The sequence below is a fragment of the Sinocyclocheilus grahami genome, unplaced genomic scaffold, assembly GCF_001515645.1.
Source record: "Sinocyclocheilus grahami isolate Dianchi unplaced genomic scaffold, SAMN03320097.WGS_v1.1 scaffold646.1, whole genome shotgun sequence".
NCBI lineage: Eukaryota > Metazoa > Chordata > Actinopteri > Cypriniformes > Cyprinidae > Sinocyclocheilus > Sinocyclocheilus grahami.
The window spans coordinates 1,142,568-1,160,942 of NW_015505825.1; the positions used below are offsets into that span (position 1 = coordinate 1,142,568).

Consider the following 18,375-nt stretch of genomic DNA (forward strand, 5'->3'; position numbering starts at 1 on the left):
ATGAGGTTAAAAGAACTGTAAAGTAGTTCTGTGTGGCACCTTTTCATTTTTCAGCACTGTGTCGTGGTCTTTAAACACTTCTTATAACTTAAAATGGAAATTTGAGTACCTGTATTAGTCAAGGTGCTGTGTGTGTGTTTTCTCAGTCTGCTAGAGTTATCAATTTCGTGAAATGCCCAAACCCCACGATGGAGCAGTATATCCTAATTTTATCAGGGGAAACAGGGCGAGATTCCATTCGCTGTCTAAATGGCCATTATCTGAATATAACACTTGTCCAGCAGGCAAATGGGCCTCGGTAGGGGTTTAAGCGCTGTAATGTCGGTGAAGACTCTGGAAGGGCAATGCGGTCAATCAAAGGCCACCTAACATCTCTCAGCCCTGGTGTTGGGTGTTCCTCTCCGTAATTCCCTGATTTGACTTTGATGTGCCAATTTGCTGCTGATGAATAATTGTCTGGTTTGCTGATAACTTGTGGGAGTCAAGAGCATTCTGGTGGCACTTAATGCAAATGGGATATTTGGGTTCGGCAAATCAGGACCGTGTCCCCTACATGTCTGCCATGTGATTCGGTGGATAAAATTATGCGGGTTATAGATAAACGCAGGAAGCAATGGATCTGAAATGTGATGCAAGATGCACAGTTGCATTTACATACGATCAGATGGAGACTGTCTGATAATAACTGATGAACAGTTTGGAAAAAGGAGCCAGAAAGAGTTAGAAAGCGTGCCACTGTGAGTGCACTGCAGGAGCCTCGAAGATAAATCGTAATTTCTTTCACAATGCTGTGTTCTGCTGATTAGCCAGCTCTCAGTCTTTGACATCCCGGGTGACTTAGGAGGAGGAGCAGGGGACAGAACGCAGGATTTGGGGTGTAATCCTGTTTGTCATCCGGGGCACATGGACTGCCAGCTATTGATTCCCAGCAACTGTCTAGAAATGTATTAAGGGGAACAACAGGCATCTAATTGTAATGTCCTCTTTGGAGTGGTGCGTCTATTGATGAATGGTGAAGAGTAGACAGGTTGTCGCAAGATGATAATTGGAAAGAGAGTGGGTGGTCCTGCGCTGCTCTTTGGCCTTGTGTACACAGCATATTAGGCCTGACTTGCTGTGTTTGTACGAGGGGATTTCACACAATAACAAATGTGCCAACATTCTTAGGTTCGTCTCCACTTAATGAAGCAAGCAGTGGTTTTTTAATTTGTTAGACTTAATTAAACTTGATTAAGCTTATTAGTGGACACAAGCCATGTGCAAACAGATAAACAATGTCTTTAAATGAATTAACCATGTTCCCAGAGTGATGGACTACCCCACATGGGTTAGGAGAAGCTTATTTTGTGTACATGTAAATTTACACTGATATGTATCATATTTGTACTTTTTTCTTACATTTTTATTTTCAAGGTGAAATATCCAATTGTTTTCCCATTAAACATTAAATTGCACCTTTAGGGGTGTAACAGCTTGTCACTAAGGCAGTACCCTCTAAAAGACGTCTTTGTACCTCATGTACCCCTGCAAGCTTCTGGGTAGTACTTAAAGGGTATATATCACTTGCTCTAAGTTACTAATATGCAGCTTTTAGGAGTAAATAAGGCACAAAGTTGTCCCTTTGTCCCCATAACATATACATACACATATTTTTAGATGTAAAAAAATTTGAATTGTTTGTTTTTCAATAAGTCCATTTCAAATTTTTTTTTACTATTGATTCATGTTAGGCTTTACAAGATAAAGGGTATAGCCTCAGCCTCAATCTTTTCTAAGATTGTGTTATGAAATTATGCGTATCACGAAGCTTTCTTGGGGGTTTACCTTTTCTTTTTTTCTCCAAGAAACGCACTAACCTTGACACACAGCCATGAAAGTCTTCTCTATGATATAATTTCATGTTTTACCTTTCACTTGACAACAAAATGTTAGTGAATATCCAATGAATTTGAGTTTATTTGTAATATGTAACAATTTAATGAGATGGCAACTTCGTATGCATAGCCTATACATTTTGATTAGTTAGAAAATGTATGATTGTTCAAAACAAGCAAGAAAGTCCACCTGTTACACCTACCCATCAGTGAGGTATAAGCAGCCACTAACTAGTCAAAAATGTCAAATTTGTCATATGCGCTCAGGTAGATGAATCCAGCAGTGTTACACACATAATAGAGCAAGACGTAAACATATGCAACATCAATCCTCCCTTTCACACTTCTGAAGTGGTTGCACGCAAACAATTCATGCTATTGCCTGCCTCCATTTGAACCACCATCCACCCCTGCCCTTATAAACAAACAAGGCCCAGTCTTGCAGCTGGCCATCGCCTTGGCAACTGTGGATTGGGAAGAAGCTGTGTGCTAGTTAGAAAGTGTAGCTTTGTAAGAGTCTTGCAGGGACCTGGAATACTTCAGCACTTCACAATGTGGCCCATTCAACCCTGATTTGAATTTTAGGAGCCGAGTACAAATCAGATACTCTCGGCTCTTGAGAATCCCATTGTCATCTGAAGCATTTTCATCAAGGCATACAAATTTTCACAATTGTCTCATTCAAAGCTCATGCTAAAGAAAGATCAGGTGTGGATTAATGGGCGAGAATGGGGGAAAACATTTCATTAATGATTTAGCATAGACCGAGTACATTAAAAACTGATATTTTTACATTGGAAATCAGCTGCTTGAATAGGCTGGGTTTACAGTAGCAATAATGCACAGTGCATTCATTCAGTAATAAATCAGTTATTAAACCAGTGAAATCTAATAACAGATTTAGTCGACAAGATCAGAATATATTTTTATTATTTCTGCTGCATTCACATCCTTGAACACAATTAAATATTCACAGAAACTATCAACTTCAATTAAAAAACAAACAAACAAAAAAAACATTACAAGGTCATAGTTGCAATAATGCTGAACTAAAAGCCATCTTAAAAAAATATATATATATATATATATATATTTAGGAAATATCCAGATAAATGTTTAACCTTTTAACCTCAAATCGCATTACCTTCAAACACCTTTGTGGTCCTTGGTCTTCTTTACTATCTGGTGCCCAGTTTGGGCCTTCTGTCAAAATCTTTAAACCATCCAATTCCAATAAGGTCTATAATATCACACATATTAGATGTCTAAAGGTAAACACATTTCTCTGGAGTGGTGTTTGCTGAAATTAATGAGGCATAACTAATGGCATACAGCCATAATGGCAGCGATGCTGAGACTGGCAGCTAGAGACAGACCAGCCATTGATTCTTGCTTTAGACCTCTTGAAGAACTAATCAGCTTCTTTGGTTGGGCTGCACAGGCTTCGGAAGCCTATTGTGGCTATGTGTCACTCGAGGTCAGTAGTTATTAGTGGTGATTGAAAACAGTTTCTTTAACAACTTATAAGCAGGATGAATAAGATGCATGGGGAACTTGGAAGAGGGATTACTGACCGGCCAGAGCTGCACAGCCAGGCATTGGGAGGAATGTGACATGGTTTGATAATAAGGGATACAACTTTCTCTCTCCCTCGCTCACTTTTCAATCTCTAATGTGCTTTCCCTCTCTCACGTAGTGAAATGAAACCAAATCCAGATGGGTGAATCGCCCGCACAATGCTGGTGGAATGTTATTGATAGCAACGGATTTAAACATGTCAAGACTATGAATACTATAATTTTCTTGCCGTATATATATATATATATATACATACATATATACATCAATGCTATGGAGGCAATGGCAAAATTCACTGTCATTTGTTTAATTTTATGGAAACCCATTAGAGAGAGAATTGCTTTCCGAGTCCTTTGACCTTCTTGAAATATTTTGCATTGTGTTGGAGCATGTCTATTTGCCCACTATTTCCCCCCACTTTGAAATGGCTCAGATTAGGACAGTTTGCATTTTCTAGGACGCAGTCTGCTTTGATACTACAAAGCTGATGGTTTCTTGTACTTGCATGAAAACACAATGCCTCAACTCGCCCAACCAAGACTACACAACCCTGCAATACCTAGATATACCAGATAAATACCTCCTTTTCTGAACATCACTCACAATGAGAAATGTGAAGTGAGGTTTTGCTCTCAAAGAGAGGAGAGTGTCTTTATCCAAAGAATGCATTTCTCCGCCTGAGATGTGAATATAACAATTCTCAGTTAGTAATTCTGAGATTTATTCCATTGTCTTTTCTGTGCGCTGAAGTAAATATTCACAAAGCACCACATGAGTGTCTACTTTTATTTGGAAACAGAGACAGAAGTGTGTGTGTGTGTGTCAGAGTGGGGGGTAGGGCGTCACGCACATCCAAATACCATTTCTGAAGTATGTCAGAGTGCTTCACTGGTTTGTAAAAACCTCCGTCTGCATGATGATTTTAGAAAATTACGATTTTAAAACCATGCATGTGTAATAAAACTATTATGCAGCTTTAATTTAATATATACAGAGAGAAACAAATGCTCAATGGAATTAGAATTTGACCGTATGTCTTTATATTAAAATTAAACAGACTAAATATTTGTTAATATACTTCTGTAAACTATTCCAGCAGTGTCACATTTGTTCCCACATCAACTGTAATACTGACGTCAGGCTGCCTACGCCAATTAGTGCTGTCCAGGTTGCTAGGTCACCATGGTCAATTGAAAGACACATCAATAGAACTTGAAAAGGTTTCTCTGCGATCAGACGTTCTGACATATTAAGTAGAATAATGGCCAGGGGAAATACAGACAAGGTCCTCCGGCTGGATTCAAATTACTCAGTGGTAAGAATTTGTTAAGATCCTGCAATTAGTGGGGAAGAATGGAGCTATGGCGGGATCGAGAAAAGAAATACTAAAATCTCTTGAATCTCTATGTTGTGCTTTCCTGACACTGAATAGATATCGAAAAGTCTACTTTTCAAATTTCACTAAGCTTTTACTAACTATTTTATAATAAACAAGATATGGTTACACACCCCTCACTAAAAAAACTAAAGCAAAATGTTGACGCTAGTGGTTGCAAATGTTATCTGCAATCAAAACTACATCATATCTGAATTAACTGATGCATTCATTCATGAACTGGTTCAGCATACCCGCCCCCCGCCCCTCCCACATTGTCAGTATATTATAACATTTTGTACATATTATATTATTATCATATTCACAGAATTGTTGGTATCATTTGCATTTCAAATACAGCTTTTTTTTTCATCACCACAACTACTTCTTTGTTGAAACCTTCTGAAATGTACGCACAATTCTGTCTGATATTGTGACTGCTACAGTAGAGAGCTCATAGACTCAGCATTAGACACTGCCAGAATTTAGGCCGCCAGAGATGATAGCCGATCATTTAAATCCTGCTTCTGCCTCCAACACCATATTATTTGGATGCAATTTACAAATGCATTCCGTCTTCCAAACGCTGAGTAAAGTAGTATCATAATCAGATCAAGTTTACACAGGCTTTGAAACACTTTGGCCAAACTATTACCAAGTCATAGCCATTTCTTAATGACAAACAAATAGTTTGCTTAATTTTCCCTTCAGTCAGGAGCAATATCCATGTGGAAGGTGTTTATGTACTTAACCCTGCTTTTAAAAAAATGTATTATTAGTGTTTATCATGCCAGATATAAATAATAAATCATTTACAGATTCTTCCTTAGCCTTATAGGTGTGTGCGTTTTTGGAGTATATAATAATAAATAAATAAAAAAGCTCTGCAGTTGGGTTGGTGGAGGTTATTCTAACTTTGAAAAGTTTTCTCTTCCCTCTTGCGCCATTTGGACAGGACATACTCATTTAAACAGAACATCATTCACATTACATTCAGTCTGTGTCGTTTGAGTTGATGTGAATATGAATCATGTCGACTGGCATCGCTTTGTCTTCCTTTGGATCGCTTTTGATTAAGCATAGTAAATAACTCCATAGAAAATAACATTAAAATAAAAACGTTAAACGAAAATGGTAAAAACTGAATCACTAACTCTGGAGCACTCATAGCTCTTACAGAAAAAAGGTTACTCTTATTTTATTTGTTCTTTTATGTGACGTGCTTCAATGATTGTCTGATAGTTCTGAGACTTTTTGGATCAGTTCATGTATTCCAGGTAATGTGATACGCATACTGATTTTTATATTTACAATTAAATAGCCATATTCTGCTCAACTCGCTTGCAGCGCGTTTTTTTATTATTTTTATTTTTTTACAAGATACATAATTGCAATTCGCATTAACTTTAATTCCCAATCTACAATCTATTATTGAAGTCCACGGTATTGAATTTAAAAATGCAAAAAAATAAAACAATTAAAAATAGAATAAAACATTTTAGAGCTTGTTACAAAATTAAAATAATCTATTTATTGAAAATCTAAATTTATGCTAAACGTATGCCCTTTAATTACCAGGTACATTCAAATAGTATACAACAACATAGATAATATAGAATTCTGAACATGTATGCAGTTTTATTTTCGTGATGTAAACTATACATATGTATTATTTGGATCTGAACAAACAGACAAGCCACTGAAATGAACCAAAAGATAACCAAAAAAATATCGTTCTCTCTTCTGCGTAATATAAATTGATAGAACCTAAAGTCATAAATGGGTGGCACATTATTGTTATTAATATTATTATTATTATTAACGTTTGTGTAAGGTGGGTTTCCGAAATATTTAAATTAGGAGCGGTAACTGAATTTGTAACAAATTCAAGTAAATAATTAACTAAACGAACGCCAATTTAGAAGTAAAGGGCAGACATTAAACATTGTGTGTATGTAAATAAAGGTTTGTTCCTCTTAAAATCAGTGAAAAGTTTCCTTCCATCGACTTTTTAATAATAAATGTATTATCAGATATTAATTGAATAAAAACACTCTTCACAGAAATTACTCTACACACATTAATTCCCCAACAATGGCGTGCGGTTTAATTGATTTATTGTTAACGTTCAATTGGTTTGAAACATATACAGCAGCAATCGTCTTTGTGTCTTTGTTTTAATTTACCGAAAGAAAAAAAAAGAATAGAATAAATGACCAACGAAAAGACTCAAAGATTTATATTACAAGTAAACAAAAACTTAAGCGTTAGCCAAATATACAGTCCCTACTTTTCATTTCTCTAAATGAATACATTTTTTTTTTTTTTTTTTTTTTTTTTTTTTTTTACAATAGTCGCACGTTCAGGCATTTATTGGGATCTGGGAACTTTTCCAGTTTCCAGTTCTTGCTAGAAGTTCATACCTGGAATATGAAACATTGCTTCCCGTGTCCTGGCATTGCCATAGATGTGGAGCAGCAATTTTGTTTAACAACAGACAACCTTCTACTAGAACAACAAGAGGAGGTCCCAAACATAGAGCTTGAGGCTAGAAATTGTTATTTTGTCCATAATGAGTAGCAGGGTCATTGTAGAAAACTGTGACCACAAAAACGTTTTTTTAGAAAAAAAAAAGAAAGAAAAAAGTGGCAAATTTGATCCGACCACCCGCCACACGGATGCTCGGCTTGCGAAGCACTGTCTGCTTTTGGCCTCGCTTGCAGTTCTTAATTCAGAGGACGCTAAAGTTTGTGGGAAAACGGAGGAAAGTAAAGGTGCCCGGTCTTACCACGTCCTGCCATAAAGCAGATTTGACGTGACCATGTTATTTGTGTAATCTACAGTAGCGTCTATCTGGCCCATGTTGTTCATCTGCGAGTGGAGTGATGGGGGACTGGGGGACATTTCCTCCAAGTCTTGGGACTGGATCAGTGCGTTGACCTGCTGGGTTTGGTGTTGGTTCATAGAGTTACTGGAGGCAGGAAGCACGACCCCGGAACCGTTCTGCTGCTGCTGCTGCATCTGCTGTTGGTTTGGCGTCGGTGTGTTGGAGCCGTTTTGACAAGGCTTGCCATCCTTCACTAAGACAGGGACAGCCACTCTCCTCGGCGACTGCTGCTGTTGACACAGGTTGCCCTCCTGTTGAAGCTGCTGCGCTACTTTGTCCTTGGCCTGCCGTTTCATCTTGTAGCGATGATTCTGAAACCAGATCTTGACCTGCGTCGGGGTTAGATGTATCATACTAGCCAGGTGTTCCCTCTCGGGCGCTGAGAGGTATTTCTGTTGCTTAAATCTCCTTTCCAGCTCGTAGACTTGTGCTTGAGAGAAGAGCACCCGTCGTTTCCTCCTTGGCGCTGCGTGGAGAGGTGGGATGGATTTGTTGGTGTCCGCCATGCCTGTCAGCGTGCCCATTCCTGTCATGTTCATACCTGTGGAAGGTCCCATGAATCTAGAAACTTCAAAATATGCATACAGATGTACGGCCATTCAATTAGTAGCAGTGTTGGGCTAAATTGTTAACCATTTGTGCAGCAATGAGAGCCTTGAAACGCTCAGTGCAGCATTTACGCGTGCACAATTGAACGAATATAAATGTTTCGGTTATAATTAACTTAAATCTACACGATGGGAAAATCAGCAGTAACAATAGCAGCGACAACGCTATGAAGGCAACGCATGAGCAATAGTGCTGATGCGTAAAACTAACGAAAACTCGCTGGAAACTATAAGTAGCATAAGTAGTAAATAAGTAGCACATGCATGCAACGAGCAACGCGGCGAGAGATAAATCAGAAGAATGCAAGAGAACTTACTTGTTGAGTATCTAGGGTCAGGATTGGCGCCGTACCACCCTGTTGCTGCTGCGCTGTTTCTCATAGTTTCTTGGTAAGAGGGTAGGTCCCCCATGTTGGCAATGCTGCCATTGCAGTAGCCCCCCATTGCACTGTGCGAGAACTGGGAGACGGAGTGTGGCATATGGTAGGTGGTCGCCACAGTGGCGTTGTGGCTCATAGAGTGTTGCTGCATGCCAGTCTGGGACACCTGATGTTGCCGGTACGCTCCCAATGGAGATGTGAGGTTTCCAGTGCTCTCCATGCCACTAAACTTCTTGTAAGTCTCCTCAATTGGGCTCAAAATATCTGTCACTGAGAAAGGTGTCGTGTGCTTTGGGCTCAGCGACATGGTTCGGTAAAAGCAGATAGATATTTGGTGGTGGAGCGCAGCCGTGTTGTTGTATCAGCTCTGTTCTCGTGGACGTCGACGTAAGAGAGTGCTTGTAGTATGCCGGAGATCCGATTGATCGCCTTGGAGAAGGAGGCGAGCCCTGGCCACTCTTATCTCAGGTTTATTGTAGCCAGGCGCCAAATTTACGACAAACATGAGGGGCGGAGCGACTCCCTACACCAGCAAACAATAGTCATTGACACCTCAGCAAGATAATTGAGAAAAAAATGTTGTTAGTTTCACATTACATTTATCATCATGCCGACTGAACATTTTCAATGGTCATATTTCCCCTTTTTTTTGCCGTAGCTACAATTCACGAGTCTGACATCGTTCTCAAATCGAATTGAGCCGACGTTGTCAGTCTGCCTGGAGTCTACTTTTTCTTCTTCTTTTTTTTGTAGGCGCTGTTAATCTGCGTCAATAGGGAATTCCATACTTTTTCCCAACTTTGAGAGCACTCCGAGAGTCATAAGCGCCAGTGCGCACTGTCAGAGTGGCACAATGAAGACCCCCTCCAGTCTATGACCTAATTTATGCGTCTTAAGCAGCGCTAAGGGTCTCTCCCAAATAAGATCATAGTAAAAAAAAAAGAAATGTCCACAGAAAATCGACTTTAGAAGTACAGCTACATTTTTTAATACAGTTTCTAAAACAAAAAGAGTTTGTAATAGATATAAACCTGGAAATCTACATTATAAGGTAAAACATATGTTAATCGTATAAGCTTATGAAGAACGTCAATTGTCAGAATTAACATTTATGTTTGAAAACGTTCGGTATTTCCTCAGCAAAAATTGTTATAATAAATACAATAAAGCTCATTTAACCTGTTTAATTCATCCGATCTGTTTCAAATTCTTTATGGGTCAATAACCTCACGGATGTGAGCAGGCCTATGGATATTAATAACTACAGTTCACATTTTATGCAGTTTAAAAACAAAACAAAAAATAGTGTGGGGCACATTTTGCGTGGCCCAATTTTGGCACTTCATTTAAATGTAAAAACAAGGCTCTAAAAATAAGACTCATTTTAAATGCTGCAGGAAAACATGGATAAGCCAAGCATGTACGCTCATGAAGTTTTAAAACTACAAGTTTAGGGACAAGAAATATTTACATGCCTGCATCCATCAGTCATGTTGAACACACCTCCGTCTAATTCGACCACGTGGGTGAATGCTGGTCTCACACGTTTGGGTATACTGTACAAGTAGCCCATGTAAGGTGACATTTCGTTAAGCACCTTTGGCTTTAGTAACACTACACATTTCTACTCTTTTCGTAAACTTGCAACACAAAACTAACCGTAGCATCCAGCGTTCTCTTCTGACTACTAAACGTTCAGCAAATCATGTGTTTAAGTGTCGATATGTTTAATTTGGGATCATTCTGAGGCCATCCAGTTCGAAGCATCACATATAGTTTGTCTTGTGACTCAGAGCGAGAAACTCGTCTAAGGTTTTGTGCGCCTGAGCCATTAGGTAAATGAGGGCCACTCAACCTTGTGGAATATTAAGGCAGAGAGCATGACCGAGGGCCAAGCAACCGCCTCACTCTGATGCTGGAGAAACCACTGGATGGGTGACCGCTTAGCACCAAGTCACTCAAGAAAAACTACAAATGTTTTGTCTGTAGGCTATACTTCAATGCGGAAGGAACACATGAAAAATCTATCATCAGAGATGGGACTGGGATATACTGCACAACATTTGCTCAGGTACTGAAACAGGTTGCTGTGGGAAATGAATCTCGTTGCATTGAAGGCAGCGTGTTTGCCGTGTTTAGTTTAGATGGATTGTTCTGTATTAATGTCCATGTAAGTTTAGGAACTCGCAGAATTTCTCTTCAAATACGCGCGTATATGTGTGTCTGGGTGTTAGTGGGTGTAATGTTACTCCCGGGAAAATAATAAGATTATATATATTTTTTTTTTTTAATGATTCAGTAGGCCTATATTATAAATTATTCTGACGCATGTCTTTTTGCTTGAATAAAATGTATTCCCATTCAACTGAATTAATCAGTGAATGTGCGGAAAAACGAGTTTATTAATAAAATACAAATATTACCGTGCTTAGTTTTCTTTGAACATGCTTTGACTGAAACTGAATTCCGTTCATTCTTAGTTAAACTAATTACGCGTTTCTAAGCATGTTTATGTGTCTGCGTGAGACTTGCAGGTAAAATGTAACAGTGAAAAGTCTAAGTCGAGAATTCTTAGGACATTTCTATGCAGTTTTGTTTGTGTTTGACTTAGCTGTCACATATGGCCCTTCTCCTTTAATGCATGAAAAGAGCTGTTAGTATTTGGGTTGCCATCAAAATAAAAGGCATGGCCTGTAGTATTCCTTTGAACGTTGTTTTTAATCTGCAGTTTATTTTAATTCACGTTTGGTTTGCAATTCGTTGCCTTTCTTAAACAACTATCCTCTTTTAAAGCAGAGCATACATATAGCCTAAGTCTTGGAGTGAATGGGCAAACACATGCGTCCACTGGAGCGCTTGATGGATCAAGGGTCAGTGAAGGGAAAAAGAGCTTGGAGTAAGAGCTGAGGTCCTGACCCATTATCTCACAGAACCGACTGTGAAACAAAGTGTCGAGAATAAGTTAATGTCGACTTTGCGGTATATGCACAAGGGCTCGGAGTGGTACTGATATTGTGTATTGGCATCACATTCAATAACGCACAATTTAAAATGCAATACAAAACACATCAAAATATGTTACGAGTATATAGAAATAGAAAAAATCCTAACTTCACGAGCAAACTATGGCATAGCTTTTTGAGGCAAAAAAAAAAAAAAACCGAGACAACAAGGTGCAGTGTTTCAAATCCTTTGTGTAACTAAAACACCCACAGATCCACAAGTCATCAAAAATCAAGTTTCAGTATTTATTTCAATTATAATGCTGATGCTGCACATGCCACAGCCTATCGTTTCCTCCTGGGTAAATATATTAAAATGAGGAGTCAAGATACATTGAATCATGATACTCCACAACCCGCGACTATTTCTTTAATTAATTTAGAGGACAATTATGTTAATTAAGATCGGCATATCAGATTTCTTATTACCTTTGTTACAGCTTTAACAGCAAGACTACTGCTCGTTGAAGAAGTCTACAACATGCTCTGAGGCGCATATATCATAAAATGCAAAAATAACTAGACAATACCGCGATATTTGCTTTTTCATCTAAGGAAACTGTGCTGTAGATAGGCTTAAAACACTGTGTTATCGTTGCTTATAATGACTCACAAAATTCAAAAATCCATAATAAATGACAGCAGGGATGCTCCTGCATGGGTGATCTTACATGTTTTTCCTATAAGTGTCTATATGTAAGTGCAACACAAACACGATTATTACAGGTGTAACAGGGCCTACCATTTTCAGATTACACAACCTATTAGCAACATATCTACCTAAAGCGTTTACATTCATGTAACATAGGCTATAAAGTAATATTAAGCAGTCTCCATGTTGATATTTGAAGTTTCATATAGCTAAATTAATTGTTGAACAACTCTCATTTTTAAAGCACTCTTACTCATTTGAGCACTAAGTTGCAAATGAATATTTGTTTTATTGTTCATTATTTTGTATTTAAATAAAATAACATTTATAGGCTCCAGAGAGCTTCTTTAGTTGCCTTTCTGTCTTTCAAAATGCTATTTGAATGTTCACAAGTCCTTGATATATATATAACAAGTACGAATGTCGTCCCCAGCCTCCAAACCACATCTCATATCTTTATAACCCGTTGTCTTGTATAACGCGCTGGCTAGAAGTAACATACAATGAAATGACATTTTCAGTCATTTTGATTTTATTTCGAATAAAAATGATCTTGAAATAGTCAGGAAATATTATTGTTTATCCGCTTAAGTTATGCATATCTAACATATTAAAATAGATGCCATGCGCAGACACGAGCTTCAATTAAAGTAAGGCAATTTTAATATGTATAATATTTCGAAATAAAAGATTGCTATTACCAAATTTTGTAACTCGTTCTTTAATTAGCATGCAGTAATCTAAGAATCCTTCTACACATGAAGCAATTGCCACTTCGCTTATGTCGACCATTTTGTATTATAAGCAGGCAGGTGCACGTCCTAGCTTCCCAGTTGTAGTAAAAAGCAGCCTTTAAGTACTGCATACCCACCGTTAAGAAGGTTAAAGGTCCTCCCAAGAGGAGCAAGTATCTGGCAGGCCTCTCCAAAATCTTATTCTTCCGCGCAAGTTTTCATTCAAATGTAATTAATGGAACTCGATGGACGAAATGATGCTAATAGGTTGCAGAACACCGGGCGCCGGAGAGAAATGCTATCTCCAGAATTATATATAAAAGGCGTATTAGTTTACATCTTGCATATGTATTTTTAACATTTTAAAGCAATCTTATAACACGGAGTTTGCGAATAGAGGTTGCAATTTAACGAGGTATATTCGCTGTTCTTCAAAAAAAAAAAACTATTTTGTGTTAAAGCACAAAGAAGGAAACACATTTTCCTACATCACTGAACATTGCTGCGTAAATAGGTAACTTATTAAGTTTCAAAATAATGTGCATTCTAAATCAACTTTGAAAGTGATTTATAATTTTGGTTTTCACTGAATTGTGGAAAATCCACATCCTTCAGTTAGTTTTCAAAATGTACTAATCATTTCATTTTTCTTTAGTGATTTGTTTGTGTGTTGTTGTGCTTTCGGCTCTAAAGATAATAAAATGGACATTTGGTTAAAGCAGTTAACTATATTTGTGGTGCAATGATATACTTGTGAAAAAACACTTCATAATACTTCAAAATTATATGAAATTATTTATATGATTACAGAGTGAAAACATTTTTACACAACATGTGAGCTATAATATAATATATGTAGATGGCATAAAACAGTTCAACTCTGATTTGATGAACAACATGAGGTTCTGACCTAATTAATTATCAGCCACATCTGTTATGTTTTTGTATTTTTAGTGTCAATAAAAAAATAATGATAATCACCATAGAAGAGAAAAAACGTACAATAAAATAAGCTTGTTCAAAGGAATAGAATCATTTTTACACCAAAACTGTTGCAACTTGCTCTGCATAGTTTTTCTATCAGTGGCTTAGTTTTAAAAGTGGTAACAAAACAGAGAGGCAGCTTTCATGCTTGCATTATTAATGGAGGAGACCTCTAGCTTTAATCTGAAATGGCTCTCAAGAGACTCAAATATAATGCTAGTTCAGTGACCTCGCATCTGCTGCCGTGCGCTCATATCATGAACACAAATTTTACTGTTTTACCTCAGTTACTGAACTATACACAGACAACTTAATGTATTGTTCACAGAGGTCTGTTATCTGTCAGTCTCAGCACAAACGCTGAAGTGTTCGCTACCTCCATTTCACTTGACAAGCTAATACAATAAATTCTACAAGCTAATACAATCAAGCTTTGTCAAAAAAGAGAGAGAGAGAGAGAGAGAATTTAACAGCAAAAATATATCCATTACAGTTACTATTACAGTGTCACTAAACTGATGCAAGCAACGTTTAAATGTGTGTGTATATTTGCATAACATTGCCTAAAATCTTGACAGAGCTGTCATTGACAGAGCATATGAAAAGTACTGTATATACACAATGTTTTTATTTCATGAAAGGATTTCATGTTATGTCTCTTGTGGAAATCAGAGAAACTCCATGCAAAAGCTAAGACTGTATATTTATTTATTAATTGATTTATTCTCTTGTTGGCATGTACAAGTGCCTTTGTGTACTGACCTTGAGATGAGGCACTGCTGTAATCACAAAACAACTAATTCATCCTTCAGTCCTTTTGTATACACCTCTTTTATGGAGGGGATTTGTAATGATTTATAATGATTCATATTTTGTGTGATAATGATTATTCCTTGCTAGGGAGTTTGATACACAACTGAATACAAAACTATGCAGATTAATTGGAAATATGACACTGTAACACACCTAACAATGCTTCGCGAAGCTAACATTCGACATTTATCTTGATAAAAATGCTTTCCTGGTAAAGGCGTCTGTGAAAAATTCTATTCATTTGAATTCCGCTTCCTCGCATTAAAATTTTTGCAACTGCATCTGAAGTCTGGAGTTTCCTTCTTTTAGTCAATAAAGCTATGAACAAGCTTCCATCTTCTCTACAATACAAGCAATGAAAGTTTTGTTATAGCTATTCAGTATGTGTCTCACACACACAATGTAGCCTTTGCTGAAGATCTGCTATTTTGTATTACACATACTAGACTCTCTGCAATATTTCCTTTGCATAATGTAATCTTTCATCTGCGAGAGCTTGAGGGAATTCAGTGTCATAATGCATTCTGACAATGTGCAGATTGCTCAGAAAGATCACTGGATGCAATTGAAACCAAAGTCATTTACATTAATGAGTTCTCATTACATACAGCTTACGCAGGTTCCGCAGTTCCAGTTCTACCTTTGGTATGAGTTATATTATAATTGTGTAATGGAATAATGAATATGATGTAAAGGGTGTTTTAGATTTGCAAATGCTTTTATGTCCATAATACAATACAACAATGCAAGTACACTGTAGCTGCAAAAGTATGTGCAAAATTTAAAGGCTGAGAGAATGTACTTGTATTAACTGCACACATGCACCTTTTGTGTATACTTTCAATATGTGTATTTAACATGTACAGTCTGTTTACAATATAGGGTGCATACTATCTTGTAAAACTGTATTGCATGTTTAATATTACTAATACAATATATTTGCCACTTTTTCCCCCCCTTCCTCTTTCTCTTTTGTTACTCTGTTACTACCACCTTCCGTGTAAATAAACCTGTGCATCATCAAAGCTTTTCGGGGAACAATATGGAGCTGTTAAAACTGAAATGTATTATTATTGTGAATTTGTACGTTAAATGATCTGTGAGAGACGACATCACTGAAAATCATTTATGGATGACATTTTTTGAAAGCATAAATAAAGCCATTTTTCTTCTCATCTAAAAAGCAGATGTTCTCTGAGCAGTTACTGTGTTTTTACTCAATGTCCTGATCTGTGCAGAGCTCCTGATTGCTTGTTCCTTAAGGTTAGTAAACATTGATTATATGAGATTTAAAGTGATATCCCAAACACAGAACAATAAGAGTTTGTTAAATAAGAATATTCATTTACAGCAGTACCAATTGGAAAAATACAGTATGTCTGACTTAACAGTTTCAACAATATAACAAATTATCAAAATTTTTCAGTTTTTAAACCAACATCTGCTTGTGTTTGCCATAGAGATAGAACTTGTACAACAATTAGGCTTTTTGCACCCTTATCCCTATTATTGAACACACACACACACACACACACACACACACACACACACACACACACACTCACACACACACACACACACATATATATATATATATATATATGTATTAAAGGGTTAGTTCACCCAAAAACTATTTTTTTTATAGTCTTGCGCTCACTGTTGTACATGGAAGCAGCTCCAGGCTGATGATGTATGAGGTCAGCGTTGCGCATGCGCCGCTCAGAAGTGACGAACGCGGAAGCGCAGCGGAGAGATCAAAACAAAACAACGGCCACTAATTAGAAGTACAAAACGAGGATTTGTAAAGAAGACTGTCAGAGGATTTCGATATAAGCCAAGAGGAGACTGGTTTTCCTTTGCTAAAGTAAGGAAACTTTGCTTCCTTTGCTCCTTTAAACAAACGTTGGTTTTCACGAGACTCACTGGCGCATGGGCAGCGCTGACCTCATGTATCATCCGCCCGGAACTGCTTCCATGTAGGACTGTTGGCGCAAGCTACATTAAAGTGATTATTAAGTGAATATGGATATTTTTCTTACAAAAACGCATCAATTCGCTACAGGAGGCCTTTATTCACCCCCCGGAGCCGTGTGAGACACTTTTTTGTAATGGATGGGTGCTTTTTATTTAACTTCTTTTGGACTGATGCATGCAACACCCGCTAAGTGGCATTAAAAAACTTGAAAGATCAAAGACAATTTTTAATATAACTCCGACTGGATTCGTCTGAAAGAAGAAACTCATATACACATAGGATGACTTGAGGGTGAGTAATTTGTGGGCTAATTTTCATTTTTGGGTGAACTAACTCTTTAACTTCACATGCAATGAGAACTGATTTGTTTGGCTGTGCATGTGAATTCTATAATATGGACTACAAAAAAAGAAAAAGAAAAAAAGAAAAAACTTGAGTGAATGAATCATGGAAGAAGTTCACATGAGTAGTCTGTACTCACTGTTTGATTCTCAAGGCAATATGAAGGGGACATTAGTATTTTGCACTCATTGCAATCATTTACACGTTTTCTTACCATATAGTCAAGTCAATTAATAGTTAATTAATTAATCTATAATAGCACATTGTTTGCTCATCTTGTTATGATGTGCTTCTATTCTTTAACTATTTCACATGCAGTTTCCTTATCTTTTCCTTGTACATATTTTATTCCATTCTGAAATTGTATTGTGACAGTAAAAATACAGAATTTCAGGGTTATAATTCAATTTACTCTTAGATCTAAGACTACTATAACACATACAGTATGTGTTTGTTTAACATCTTAAAATTACCAGTCATGTGACACTCTTAGTCAAATTATCTTGTTTTAGCCAAAGGCTTTATTTACCTAGTACAGGGATTCCCAGAATAAAAAATAAATTAGAGTATAATTTGAATAATTAGTAATAGAAACATTTAAATAAAATATTTGCTTGAAGTTCCCCATGAGATTTTAAGGAAATATAAAAAAAATTTAATAACACAATATTTACTCTGCGCTTGCTTGGCCATTTGTTGTGGAAAAAATAAGGAAAGTGTGTTCAAGCGCCAGCAGAAAACAGTGCAAAGAAATACTCTTTGAGAGAAGCAGTCTTTATCAGCGGAAGTTAAAAGCAGCTCGTAAGTGTATTTACTTGTCTCATTAGTGTTTAGTGCAGTTGTCGTTGCTAGGAAATGCTTGTTTTGTTTACTGTGTGGAGACGTGCTGATATCGCGTTTGGTCTCGTTCTGTATCGCGTATCTTGTCAGTGTCTGCGCTTGCTTGGCCATTTGTTGTGGAGAAAATAAGGGAAGTGTGTCCAGCTGAATTAATGTAGTATTTTGTTAGACGGGTATAAAAAAAACTTAGTTTGTCACTCCTCGTGTGAAGACCGAAGAGTGTAAAGACCATCGACTCTACCGTGCGACTCCACCGGGCAGGGACACCGGCAAAGGATAAGTATCACTTTTAATTTCTTCTCTTTCCTATTACTTGTTTCGCTTCTGTTTC

At 37.3% G+C, this 18,375-nt stretch overlaps 1 protein-coding gene across 2 annotated transcripts; it reads right to left on the reverse strand.

Annotated features, from left to right (window-relative positions):
• Nucleotides 1-7,611: 7,611 nt before the first annotated feature.
• LOC107558479 (homeobox protein Nkx-2.4-like) lies at nucleotides 7,612-9,021 on the reverse strand. Of its 2 annotated transcripts, none has more exons than XM_016242141.1 (2): nucleotides 8,640-9,021; nucleotides 7,612-8,255 (listed from the first exon to the last, which is right to left on the reverse strand). In XM_016242141.1, the coding sequence occupies exons 1-2, from the start codon at nucleotides 9,007-9,009 to the stop codon at nucleotides 7,612-7,614; spliced, it is 1,014 nt and encodes a 337-aa protein (XP_016097627.1). In that variant the 5' UTR covers nucleotides 9,010-9,021. The 2 variants fall into 2 exon arrangements, with proteins under 2 accessions (XP_016097627.1, XP_016097626.1); XM_016242140.1 differs by having other exon boundaries at nucleotides 7,612-8,282.
• Between the last annotated feature and the right edge of the window lie 9,354 nt (nucleotides 9,022-18,375).